This window comes from Rhinoderma darwinii, chromosome 2 (genome assembly GCF_050947455.1).
Source record: "Rhinoderma darwinii isolate aRhiDar2 chromosome 2, aRhiDar2.hap1, whole genome shotgun sequence".
NCBI lineage: Eukaryota > Metazoa > Chordata > Amphibia > Anura > Rhinodermatidae > Rhinoderma > Rhinoderma darwinii.
In genome coordinates this window covers 112,706,505-112,720,552 of record NC_134688.1, presented here as the reverse complement: position 1 = coordinate 112,720,552, position 14,048 = coordinate 112,706,505, and the positions used below count along the sequence as shown (strand labels likewise).

Here is a 14,048-nt window from a genome sequence, read left to right as displayed (position 1 = left end):
GTCATAATTGGGGCACTCAATGGTAGTTTTCTGGTAGGTAATAGATCTGATATCTCTTTAGCGAATAAAAAAAAAACTACTACTTGGGTGTATGAACCCAAAACTACCTACCCACGGCTCCACCCGTTCGTACTGGTTTCTCACCCCCCTCCTTCTCCACACACTCATTTTGTGTTTTAAGGGTATGTACAGATGTAGCAAAAAGATGAAGAAAAAGAAAACCGCTGATATTTGCTGCAAATCCTAACGCTAATAGGCATACTGTGGATTTCTAATATGTATGCAGATTTATTTATTTTTTACCACTACAGGTGGATGGAGTTTTGAAACACCCATTCATATGTAATGTTTTGTAATTTGTTGCAGATTTTCAACTGTTCAGGGTGTCTGGCTGTCTCTTATAATCGTAATCTCGACCCATGGCTGCACAATCTTAAGTGCAGCAGGTATTCTACAGCGCCTCAAAAACACATTGCATTTTAAAGTGGCCGACAATAGGCCGGTGCAGCGAGCGCCAATCAATGAGACCTCGTTGATCGGCGCTCGCTCCTGTCACACGGAGTTATGGATGGGGACGAGCAGTCGTTACTCCGATCGCACGTCCTCATCCATTATTATGTCGGCAGCGCGTCTCCATTTACACAGGGAGATGTGCTGCCGACAACGATAATATTTTACTTTTTTTAAAACAATACAACCAGCAGATGATCGAGTGTTTGCACGTTCATCTGCTGATCGCTGCCAAATAGCGTTCTATGAATGCTCGTCTGCACGATAATCGCCCAGTGTAAAAGGGCCTTTACTCTGTAGATCTACTTGGATGACATCAGCAGGTTCAAAGAATTAGCTAATACTCCAACCAGCGACTTACCTCGGCATGTATGGGAGTCTTAAAACAATTACAAAATAGATGTGATTTAAAAAAACAAATATATAAGTGCATTGCGGGGATAAGCAAATATAAATGTTTTATTATTTTTTTATTTTTTTTTACATAGTCAATTAAAGGTTTTTCATATTGTGGCTACAACAGAGGTACACGGTGCGTGCTCAAACTTCAATATAAAAGCTGCACCTTGTAAAGATTGAGCAAGAGGTAACTGGGTAGTATCAGGAGTGCTGACAACACATGGAAAGCTGAGCCGCTTCTCCTTGGTGTCTTGTTAGACATACGTAAGTATTTGTAGTACAAATACAGATATCTAGTATTTCTGGAGATTTCACTTATCCCCCTATAAAAATAAAAAAAAAAGGTTAAAGTCTTCAGAATCCACCTGATGTCTCTACAGGTTTTCAGTGGCAGACATGGAGTTAAATAATTACAATATCGTCCTTCATTTCCTATACGTAGGGAATCACCATCTGGTCCTGGAACAGGGCGATACACAGCATTATGCCACATCCCAGCAGGAAACCAGCGCCGTGGAGAATGCAGTCCGTTCCTTGGCAGAGGTCTGAAGCCTCACGATGCAGCATTTGTGGAAGCTGAATGCAAATTGATATGTTAAGGACATTTGTTGGGGTGGGGTATATTACTACATGATGAAAGAAAAGCAATAACATCTGCGATCATATTAACATTAGTGTAATTAAAATTGATCAAAATGCATGACCGTTTACAATTTTATTTTAACAGATCTTTGAGAACTAAATACACTATATGGGCAAAAGTATTGGGACACCTAAACATTACGCCTACAGGAGCTTTTATGACATCCCCTTCTAAATCCACAGGCAATAATATGAAGTCGGTCCCTACTGTCCAGCTAAAACAGCGTCCACTCTTCTGGGAAGGCTTTCTACAAGATTTTGGCATTTGTCTGTGGTAATTTTGGCCCATTCATCCAGAAGAGCATTTGTGAGGTCGGACACTGATGTTGGTTGAGAGGGCCTGGCTCGTAATCGCTCTTCTAGTTCATCCCAAAGGTGTTCAATGGGGTTGAGGTCAGGGCACTGTTTTGTTACATGTTACATTCTTCCACACCAAACTCACCCAACCATGATTTTCTGGACATTGTGCACTGGGTACAGTCATGCTGGAACAGAAAACTGTTCCCACAATGTTGGAAGATACAATTGTTCAAAATGTCTTCGTATCCTGAATCATGGAGATTTCCCATCACTGGAACTAAGGGGCCTATACAAGCCCCTGAAAAATAAACCCATAGAATTATCCCTTCTCCACCAATCTTTACAGTTGGCACAATGCAGTCAGGCAGGTAATGGTTTCCTTGCTCATCCATCAGACTTCCAGATAGAGAAGCGTGATAAGTCACTCCACAGAACTCGTTTCCACAGCTCCAGAATCCAGTGGCGGTGCACTTTACACCACTCCATCCGACACTTGGCATTGTGCTTGGTGATGTGCGGCTTGCATGCAGCAGTTTGGCCATGGGAAGCAATGCCATGAAGCGCCCGGTGCACTGTTTTTGTGCTGATAATGCCAGAGGAGGTTTGGAGCTCTGCAGTTGAGTCAGCAGAGCGTTGGTGACTTTTATGTACTTGGCACGTCAGTACTCAGTGACCCCGCTCTGTAACTTTACGTGGTCTGCCAGTTTGTGGCTGAGTTGCTGTGGTTCCTAAACACTTACAATAATACTACTTAGTTGATCGTGGAATCGAGGAGGGAAGAAATTTCACAAAATGACTTGTTGCAACGCTGGCATCCTATTACATACTACGCTTGGATTCAGTGAGATCTTTAGAACGACCCATTCTTTCACAAATGTTTGTAAAGGAGACGGCATGGCTAGGGGTTAAATTTTCTACATCTGTGGCAATGGGACTGAATGAAACGCCTGAATTCAATGATTAAGACGCGTGTGTCTCAATACTTTTGTCCACATAGAGTATTTTTGCATAATAAACCGACAAATTCTAGTGTGAATAAAGCCTTATTTTATCCCGAGCAGTCTACTCTTCAACACAGGAAGAGTTTTAATTATTTTCTTGGCCATTTCCCCCTATATAGCTCTGCAGCATTAAAAGGGACAGGCCAACTCCTTCCCAGGCAAACTTAGTCCTGTGTAATCATGTTATACACACACCTACATCTATATACTTTATTCTGAGACAAAAGTCCGGAACCACCCACACATCTAAAAGGAATTTAAAGGGGTTTTATAAAATTAGAAAAACTGTTTTCTTACATAAACAGTGCCACTCTTGTCCATGGGCTGTACCTGGTATTGCTACTTAGTCACATTTAGTTTAATGGGCAACAATATTTCTGGAAGAAAGCAGCCATGTTTTTCTAATTTCATACAACCCATTTATTATCATTATTCTGTATTACATCGGTCATGAACCCATCTTAAAAGAGAAAATGATAAATACGCATGATGCTTCATGACCTTTAGTAGTTATGGTAAACTAAAAATTTTCTTTGACAAACAATTTGTCTATCCTGCCCTATACTAAAGTTTTTGTACCTGGATAAATTTCACCCATGGGCAGAGGCTGCATATAAAGCTTAGGTACGGAAATACATGGTCTTGGCACTATTCTGGCATTAAACATTATTTTTTTCATTTTTCCTACAAAATAAAATTAATGTCAACTTAACTTGGAACAGTAAAAAAAAATATAAAAAACTGTTTCCTGTGCAGAAAAAGGAAAGAGAATATTTGGGTAGATTAAAATAATAATAATAAAAAAATCAATTAAAAAAAAAAACCTTGTTGGCAGTTTTCTGACAGCTGACCTTTTTCTCTAGGCATCAAGATATTAGGTTAAGGGCTTATTCAGATGAACATTCTATACTTCCGTGTGACGGCTTTAAAACAACGGTCATAACACGAACGCATGTATTTCAATGGGGCCGTTCACACGGCCGTTGTTTTAACGGACCGTGTAAATGGTCTGTTGTAAAATAGAACATGTCCTATTTTCTTCCGTATTTACGGATCCCTCGATAGATTCAAGTCTGAGTGATTTGTGAAAACGGGTCCTGCACCGGAGCAACTCGGACATGAAAAACGCCTGTATGGTATGTAAGCGCTCTCTATTATGACAAGGTCCTCTGGTTGTATTCGAGGTTTGCAGCTTGGTGCAGTTACTAGTCTCACGCCAGGCATATCCTGTTTATTATAACATAGTCCTGATTTTGACGTTGTATCACACTGCCCAGTGCCTTGGTGATGTAAATAATGCTCAATGCGGCCTTAACCCGTTAGTGACCGCCAATACGCCTTTTAACGGCGGCCACTAACGGGCTTTATTCTGATGCATATGCCTTTTTACGGCACTCCATCAGGATAAAGTAAACAGAGCAGGGAGCTGTCAAATCTCCCTGCTCTCAGCTGCCAGAGGCAGCTGAGGGCTGGGGGCGTCCCTGCTCTGCCGGGTGAGATCGATATTAGTATCGATCTCACCCGTTTAACCCTTCAGATGCGGTGCTCAATAGCGAGCACCGCATCTGAGTGGTTTTGGAGAGAGGGAGGGAGCTCCCTCTCTCCCCCACCGACACCCGGCGATACGATCGCCGAGTGTCTGTGTCTCTAATGGCAGCCGGGAGCCTAATAAAGGCCCCCAGGTCTGCCTGGAGCGAATGCCTGCTAGATCATGCCGGAGGCATGACCTAGCAGATGCCTGTCCGTTTTAAATGGACAGGCAGTAATACACTGCAATACAAAAGTATTGCAGTGTATTACAATAGCGATCGGAGAATCGCATATTAAAGTCCCCTAATGGGACTAGTAAAAAAGTAAAAAAAAAGTTTAATAAAGTTAATTTTAAAAAAAATGTGAAAAAAAATGAAAAACCCAGCTTTTCCCCTTACAAAATGCTTTACTATTAAAAAAACAAAATAAAGTAAAAAAGTTACACATATTTGGTATCGCCGCGTCCGTAACGACCCCGACTATAAATGTATTACATTATTTAACCCGCACGGTGAATGCCGTAAAAATTTTTATAAAAAACTATGGAAAAATTGCTGTTTTCTGTGAATCCTGACTTTAAAAAAATGTGATAAAAAGTGATCAAAAAGTCGCATCTACTCAAAAATGGTACCAATAAAAACTACAAGTCTTCCCGCAAAAAAAAGCCCTCACACAACCGAAAAAATAAAAACATTACGGCTCTTCAAATATGGAGACACAAAAACAAATAATTTTGAAAAAAAAGCGTTTTTACTGTGTAAAAGTAGTAAAACATACAAAAACTATACAAATTTGGTATCGATGCAATCGTAACAACCCGCTGAATAAAGTTATTGTGTTATTTATATCACACGGTAAACGCCGTTGATTTAAGACGCGAAAAAGAGTGGCGAAATTTCAGGTTTTTTTCTATTTCCCCCCCCCCCCCCCAAAAAAAGTTAATAAAAGTTAAATAAATAAATAATATGTCCCCCAAAATGGTGCTATTAAAAAGTACAACTTGTCCCGCAAAAAACAAGACCTTATACAGCTATGTCGACGCAAAAATAAAAAGGTTATAGCTCTTGGAATGTGACGATGGAAAAACGTAAAAAATGGCTTGGTCATTAAGGTCTAAAATAGGCTGGTCATTAAGGGGTTAAAAGGCCGCTTGAGTACTACTTGATGCCGCTAAATACCACCTGTCTGGGAAAAATATGTCCAGAGGGGTACCCATCCAAGACTGCAAGTGTCCGGGAACGTGAAAGTCTGTAGCAGTGCTGTGCTACTGACTAACTGAGCAGGTGGTCTTAAAGACAGTCTTCTAAGTCATGCCGATCAGGTCCCTTTATACAGCAGGCATAGCCAAACAGGTTAAGAATGGGCCACTACTCATGGGCCAGTGCTGTGTGCTTGCCCCAAGGCTAAAATTTGCCAGCCGGCCCTGCACCTATATGATCTGGTTGGACATTACGTTCCAAAACTTTTATGCGGTTATAACAGCTTCCACTTTTCTAGGAAGGCTTTCTACAAGATTTTGGATTGTGTCTGTGGGAATTTGTGCCCATTCATCTAAAAGAGCATTTGTGAGGTCAGACACATGTTGGATGAGAGGGTTTGGCTCATAATCAGCATTTCAATTCATCCCAATGGTATTGGATGGAATTAATATTTGAGCAATAATTTGCGACATTTTTCTATTCCAACACTCTTGGAAGAGGCGTGCACGTCTTACTAAATTAGTCTTACTCCTGTGGGTGCCCCATGTCTTTGTGCCCCAGTGCACAAAGTAAGGTCCATAGTCATACTGGAACAGGAAAGGGCCTTCCCCAAACTGTTCCCACAAAGTTAGAAGGATACAATTGTCTCAAATATATTTGTATGATGTGAAGGAAGCCACAAAACACACCAAAGGGGTGACATTTGTGTAGGAGTGGGCAATAAAGGTATTACGCTCAACTCCTAATAAGGCACAACTAATGTAGGCTTTGAGTATGAGAACTGCAGCTGTCCTGGTGCACACCAGTAGCTCTGGTATATCCAATGCAAGTATGTGGTGAAGGAGACACTGTCTTGAAAGCGCTGCCAAACTCCAAGCAGCCTTGGGGTTCAGCAGCGCTTCCAAAAGACCATATTTTTCACCACATACTAGCATTTGTATGCAGTAGCAATAACATTACCCTTCATTGGAAATAAGGGGCCTAGTCTAAACCTAAAAAAAAATAACCCCATAGCTTTATCCCTCCTCCAAACTTTATAGTAGGCACTACTATCCATTCTGGTAGTTAGCATCTCCTAGCATCCCCTAAACCCTGATTCATCCATCAGACTGCCATATTGTGAAACCTAAATAATCACTTAAGACAACACGTTTTCACTACTCCAGAGTCCGGTAAGGACCTGCTTTACACCACTGCCGCCGACGCTTGGCATTGTGGTCTTAGGGATCCCATTTCATGAAGCTCCCAACACACTGCTCTTGTGCTGGTGTAAATTTCAGAGGGCATTCAGAACTCTGTAATGGGTGATGCAACAGAGTGATTCTTATGTGCCACACACTTCTCAACTCGTCGGTTCTGCCCCAGTGTGTTTGCATTGTCTACCCCTCCATGGCTGAGCAGTTATCCTTAGGCGTTTCCACTTCACAATAATAACACTTATTATCCATATTTAAGGTCACTGAGCTCTTCAGTACGACCCATACAACTGGAAATGTTTATCTATGGAGATTGCATGACTGTGTGCTTGATTTTGTGCACTAGTTTGCATTGGGTGTGGCTGAAACACCTGAACCCAAAACATTGAATGGAAGAGGACTGGGGCATATGGAAACCTAAGTAATATTTCCATAAATTGTCATCATAAGAAATGTAATGTTGACTTACCATATCTACGAGTGCCACATATAGAAAGATTCCAGCAGTAGCTGCAAATATCCAGGGAGTGACTTGATCTGAACTCTGGCTGGCGATTGCTCCAACCAGCATACCCAGATATGAGAGAAATGCTGAGATCAGGCTGAAAAATAAGACTCTTCTCATCCGAACACCGGTTTGAAGCAAGACTGCAAAATCACCTAGAAAGCAAATTCATCATGTATAATAGCCATTCTCTGAATAAAACGTTAACAGCTATTTTATCAGACATGTGTCTATATAGATGCTAGAAGAGTACTTAAAGTCTCCACAAAAAAATATGTAGGTCATAAACCGTTGCTCCTGCTTGGAGTCAACTAATGAAAGTATATTAGGTAAGTCTGTGTACCTCCAACCTGTTGGCACACTTCGACTACCGATTTAGATGTGCAACATAAATACAAAATCTACATAAATTCACTGTTGTTCACCAACGTCCTAACTGTTTTTTCCTAAAAAAAAATTTGAAGGGTATGTTTTTTTTTGCAATACGCAGCATGTTTAAAAGGAGATACCGAGGTACCGTTCTTAGCCCATAGACGTTTTGGGTTTAATTTAAAAATGCATGTTCCGTTACATAGTTCACATGTGCACATTTGTTCAATACTTTACATCTGTATTTCAGCAACAGTACCATAAGGCCATGCGCACACAATTCGTATTACGTGGGTATTGGCCACGCTGATCTTCTGCAGCAAATCCGCAGCGTAATTCAGTAACGGCAAAGTAAATGGGATTCAAAGTAATCTCCTCTACACGTTGCAGAATGTTTCCGCACATACATTGACCTGCGGTGTGGATTTTAATATCCGCAGCATGTGAATTTATCTTGCATTTCTGTCTCAGAATTGTATCTGACAATTTTATTAAAAAACAAAAAACGCACCAAAATCTGCAGCATAAAATCCTTTGCTGTCTGTTCATCAAAATGCAGAAACCGCATAACAAAAATATGTTTTTTGTTTGTTTTTTTTAACCTGTGGAATTACCTGCGCTTTTGATGCAGATACCTTAAGGTTGGGTTCCCACAGTGCAGATTTGATGCAGATTTTGCATGCAGTTTATTTTATTTTTTTACAAAACCAGAAACAGACCCTATATAGAAGAAATACATGAAGAAAGGCCTAAGGATCTAATTCTCCTGGGTCCAATTCTGGTTTTGGATTAAAAAAATCTGCCGCAAATCTGCACTGTGTGAACCCAACCTAAAGACACGCATGCACGCGCACACACACACGCACTCGATTTTCTGCAGCAGAAAATCTGCAGCGGAATCTAAAAAAAAAACGCAGATAAATCTGTTACAGAAATCTGCAGCAATTGCGTTTTTAATGAGCATATTGGTGCGAAAACTTATAGCAAAGTACATGTGCACCCAGGGTTGGACTGGCCCACCAGAGGATCCTCCGATGGGCCCAAGCTCTAACACAATAATGGGCCTTAAAGAAGATCCGTCACTAGTTTATTAATTCCCTATCTCCTAATTCATTTAATTGGCGTTTTGCTGCTGATAACTACAGTGTGATTTGTTTTTTCAACAATGTTTATTATTTGCAAAGTTATGAGCATTTTTCTAAATATGGTAATTTTTCTATATTTGCCAAATAGGAGGTGAATTTCTTTTCACTCTGGGCGGTGTAATGTTTTCTGTATGACGCTGTCCAATCAGCATACAGCTTCTCGCCCTTCCCTGCCCAGCAACACAGCCCGATCAGCAGCCTGTGTCATAGTGACACAGTGTAATGTATTAGCGCACAGAAGTATGCTAATACATTAATAGTAAAAAATAAAGTTACAAATAAAGTTATCCCTTGATGGGATTAAAAAAAAAAAGTTACAAATAAATAAATAAAAAAAGTCCCAAAAAGAGTCTTTATTTTGCATTAAATACATTTTATTGCCCCTACACTAAATAAAAACAAAAAACCTATGCATATTCGGTATCTACACGACCGTAATAACCTGAAGAATTAATATAATGGGTTATTTAGCGTGAAACGTGAACGGGATAAAAAATAAACAAAAAACACTTCTGAGAATCGCTTTTTCCTATATTCACGGCGTAAAAAAAATATTTTTTACCCCCAAACTGTGGGGAAAAAAAATACAATTTCTCTCGCATAAAACAAGGCCTCATACAGCCACGTCAATGAAAAAATAAAAAAGTTCTGGCTGCTGAAACGCAGAGAGGCAAAAACTGAAAAATTGAGCTGGTCATTAAGGTCTTTTCAGGCCCGGTCATTAAGGGGTTAAAAGTAGACATGTACATATATAGATGGACGGTGTGCCCTCAGAATCACCTCAGGTGGGCCCAAGTGTCCCTGGTCCGACGCTGCATGCACCTGCGGATTTCCAGCGGTTTTTTCCTGCGTTTCCAAAGCGTAAACGCTGTAGTGACCACAACAAAACAAATCTATTGCAGAAATTCTGCTCCCATTGAAGTCAATGGGCCAAACACGCAGCATCTCCGCATAAAACCCGTAGCATAAATTAAAATGCTACAGAATTGAAAGTCACACCGCAGAACGCATTACCCATGACTTTTCAGAATTTTTTTCCGCAGCGTGGGCATGAGATTTTTTAAATCTTATTCGCTTTGCTGCTACTGTAAACGCTGCGGAATTTCCGCACAGAATTGTGTTGCAAGAATTCTGCAGCGTTTACACTACTTGGGAACCCAGCCTAAGGATGCAGTCACACTCCACAGATTTTGTTGCAGAAATTTTCCATTCATTTGAATGGGGTTGTTTCTGCAGCAGATGGATGGATTTTTGCAAGCCCCATTTAGATGAATGGAACTGATTTGCAGTTGCAGAAAATGTCTTCAACAAAATCTGTCGCGTGTGACTGCACCCTTAGGCCGGGTTCGCATGTAGCGTAAACGCTGCGGAATTTCCGCAACGGAATTCTGTGCGGAAATTCTGCAGTTTTTACAGTAGCAGTAAAGTGGATGAGATTCAGAAAATCGAATGCCCACGATGTGGAAAAAAAACGCAGTGTAAACATTAATAACGCTGCAAAAATCGCGACTACGGCAAAAAACAAAAATACAAATCATACTTACCGAGAACGCCCTCCTCCTTCCTGCAGTCCAACCTCTTGGGATGATGTTGCATCCCATTTGACAGCTGCAGCCAATCACAGGCAGCGATCACAAGGGCTGCAGTGTCATCTAGGGAGGCCGGACCAGACTGCGATGGAGGGGCGCGACGTCATAACAACAACCTACGTCAGTATGAGCAGTTTGTAGCGCTGCTTTCAGCATCGGAAATTCTGTCCAAAAAAATTGTGGTGCAGTTTTTGGATGGAAAATACTGCAGGTTTCAGGTCGGATACACTGCGTGGTTTTTATGCAGTGTATCCGACCCGTAGGAACCCGGCCTTAGGCTGGGTTCCCACAGTGCAGATTTTATGCAGATTTTGCCTGCATTTTGTAAGCCAAAACCAGAATTACATCCAGGAGAGCATACCTATAAATCCTTTCTTTATATATATATATATATTTTTTTGTTTAGGTTCCATTCCTGGTCTTGGCTTAAAGAGGCTCTGTCACCAGATTGTAAGTGCCCTATCAAACTATCAATTTTAAGCAAGTTATACACAATTTTAGATTTATGCTAATTACTTTCTTAATAGACAACTGGGCGTGTTTTTTCTTTTTTTTTTACCAACTGGACATTGTAAAGAGAAGCCTCATTAGCCCCGTGTTATCCCCTGAGGACGCTGCTTCTGCAGCGAAACATGTCGGGGGGGCTATCGCCATTTTAATATATCACTGACGGTCCAGTTATTGCCTTTACCCGGGGGAACTGTTTCTATGCACGGCAGTCTGCAGCTGCCGAATCAGTTTCTCTCACTGCGTCCAGTGTTGTACTGGATGCATGCACATTGACCCTTTGCTACACACTGGCCGTCTTCTGATACAATTTTAACCCTTCAGTGTCGTTTGTCTGTTTGATACATTAATAAAAGTTATGTTTTAACTGCCTTTACTGACATTTCGACTAATTGACTGGTGGCTGGGAAATTGGGACTTTGTGCCTAGGCACATTTCTCTTCATTGTTTAATTATCCCTGCCAGCCACTTGGGGGTCTCCTTTCTGCTTTTCCATTCCTGGTCTTGGCTTAAAGAGGCTCTGTCACCAGATTGTAAGTGCCCTATCAAACTATCAATTTTAAGCAAGTTATACACAATTTTAGATTTATGCTAATTACTTTCTTAATAGACAACTGGGCGTGTTTTTTCTTTTTTTTTTACCAACTGGACATTGTAAAGAGAAGTGTATGACGCTGACCAATCAGCGTCATACACTTCTCTCCATTTATTTTTTAGCAGTACTCGCAACACAGCGTGATCTCGCGAGATCACGCTGTACTGTCACATACTCCCACATTAACTTTACCGACACTTCGGTAAAGTTTCTTGGGGACTTACTCACACAGCCCGGCGTGATCTCGCGAGATCATGCTGTGCTGTCATTCACAGAAACTTTACCGAAGTGTCGGGAGTGTGAATAGACATCGCGTCCTGGCTGGAGGCAATGTGAATTCACTCTCAAGACACTTCGGTAAAGTTAATGTGGGAGTATGTGACAGTACAGAGTGATCTCACGAGATCACGCTGTGTTGCGAGCAGGGCCGGATTATCATTGGTGCTCCTGGAGCACCTGCTCCAGGCCCCAGTCTCTGACTGGCTCAGGGGGGCCCGAGGCATATTTTCTTATATTTTTGCATCTTTACTTCAAAACTGCTGCAAATTTAGCATGATTTGTGCATCTCTCTACGCATTTAGAAAAAAACGCTGCGTTTTTGCCAAGATTTTGCGCAAATGACTCCAAAATAGCAACTAGGAGAGGAGTAGGACCTTTGGTGACATCATAGGCACATGACAAAGGTTCTAAACCACTGAGGAGGATAGTAAAGTGATAGAAGGTAGAGTTGAGGTCAGGTGACCTCAAAAAGGGGCAGGTCTAACACCTAATGCAGCTCTATGCAGGGAGAAAAGAGACAAGGATGCTGCAGAGAGGTGGAAGGTAATGACTGGTCTGAAAAGGAGATGGAGCAGTGTGTGAGGAGGGGGGTACATGGGGAGCAGTGTGTGTGAGGAGGGGGGTACATGGGGAGCAGTGTGTGTGTGTGTGTGTGTGTGTGTGTGTGTGTGAGAAGGGGGTACATGGAGAGCAGTGTGTGAGGAGGGAGGTACATGGGGAGCAGTGTGTGTGAGGAGGGGGGTACATGGGGAGCAGTGTGTGTGAGGAGGGGGTACATGGGGAGCAGTGTGTGAGGGAGGTACATGGGGAGCAGTGTGTGTGAGGAGGGGGGTACAAGGGGAGCAGTGTGTGTGTGTGAGGAGGGAGGTACATGGGGAGCAGTGTGTGAGGAGGGAGGTACATGGGGAGCAGTGTGTGAGGAGGGGAGTACATGGGGAGCAGTGTGTGTGAGGAGGGAGGTACATGTGAGGAGGAGGGTACATGGGAGCAGTGTATGTGAGGTGGGGGGTACATAGGAGCAGTAGGTGTGAGGAGGTTGATACATGGGGAGCAGTGTGAGTGAGGAGGGGGCACATGGGGATCAGTGTGAGGGGGGGGTGTACATGGGGAGCAGTGTGTGTGAGGAGGGGGGTACATGGGGACCAGTGTGTGAGGAGGGGGTACATGGGGACCAGTGTGTGAGGAGGGGGTACATGGGGACCAGTGTGTGAGGAGGGGGGTACATGGGGACCAGTATGTGAGGAGGGGGTACATGGGGACCAGTGTGTGAGGAGGGGGTACATGGGGACCAGTGTGTGAGGAGGGGGTACATGGGGACCAGTGTGTGAGGAGGGGGGTACATGGGGACCAGTATGTGAGGAGGGGGTACATGGGGAGCAGTGTGTGAGGAGGGGGGTACATTGGAGCATTGTGTGTGAGGAGGGGGCACATGGGGATCAGTGTGTGAGGAGGAGGGTGTACATGGGGAGCAGTGTGTGAGGAGGGGCTACATGGGGAGCAGTGTATGAAGAGGGGGTACATGGGGAGCAGTGTGTGAGGAGGGGGGTACATGGGGACCAGTGTGTGAGGAGGGGGTGTGTGAGGAGGGGGCTACATGGGAGCAGTGTGTGTGAGGAGGGGGCACATGGGGATCAGTGTGTGAGGAGGGGGTACATGGGGAGCAGTGTGTGTGTGTGTGTGAGGAGGGAGGTACATGGGGAGCAGTGTATGTGAGGAGGGGGTACATGGGGAGCAGTGTGTGAGGAGGGGGGTACATGGGGAGCAGTGTGTGAGGAGGGGGGTACATGGGGAGCAGTGTGTGTGAGGAGGGGGGTACATGGGAGCAGTGTGTGTGAGGAGGGGGTACATGGGGAGCAGTGTGTGTGAGGAGGGGGGTACATGGGGAGCAGTGTGTGTGTGTGTGTGTGTGAGGAGGGAGGTACATGGGGAGCAGTGTGTGTGTGAGGAGGGAGGTACATGGGGAGCAGTGTGTGAGGAGGGGGTACATGGGGAGCAGTGTATGTGAGCAGGGGGGTACATGGGGAGCAGTGTGTGAGGAGGGGGGTACATTGGAGCATTGTGTGTGAGGAGGGGGCACATGGGGATCAGTGTGTGAGGAGGAGGGTGTACATGGGGAGCAGTGTGTGAGGAAGGGCTACATGGGGAGCAGTGTATGAAGAGGGGGTACATGGGGAGCAGTGTGTGAGGAGGGGGGTACATGGGGAGCATTGTGCGAGGAGGGGGTACATTGGGAGCATTGTCTGAGGAGGGGGTACATGGGGACCAGTGTGTGAGGAGGGGGT

General features: G+C 43.5%; 1 protein-coding gene across 4 annotated transcripts in view; it reads right to left on the bottom strand.

The window, feature by feature from the left end:
- Nucleotides 1-951: 951 nt before the first annotated feature.
- The window catches only part of SLC39A5 (solute carrier family 39 member 5), a 104,433-nt gene continuing 91,336 nt past the window's right edge, over nucleotides 952-14,048 (bottom strand). For 3 of the 4 annotated variants that reach the window (XM_075850185.1, XM_075850188.1, XM_075850187.1), the window contains exons 11-12: nucleotides 7,247-7,437; nucleotides 952-1,485 (exon numbers count right to left, since the gene is read on the bottom strand). In XM_075850185.1, coding sequence (XP_075706300.1) covers nucleotides 1,342-1,485; nucleotides 7,247-7,437 — 335 coding nt within the window. In that variant the 3' untranslated portion in view covers nucleotides 952-1,341. The remainder of the gene's footprint in view (nucleotides 1,486-7,246; nucleotides 7,438-14,048) is intronic. The other variant, XM_075850186.1, reaches the window with a different exon arrangement.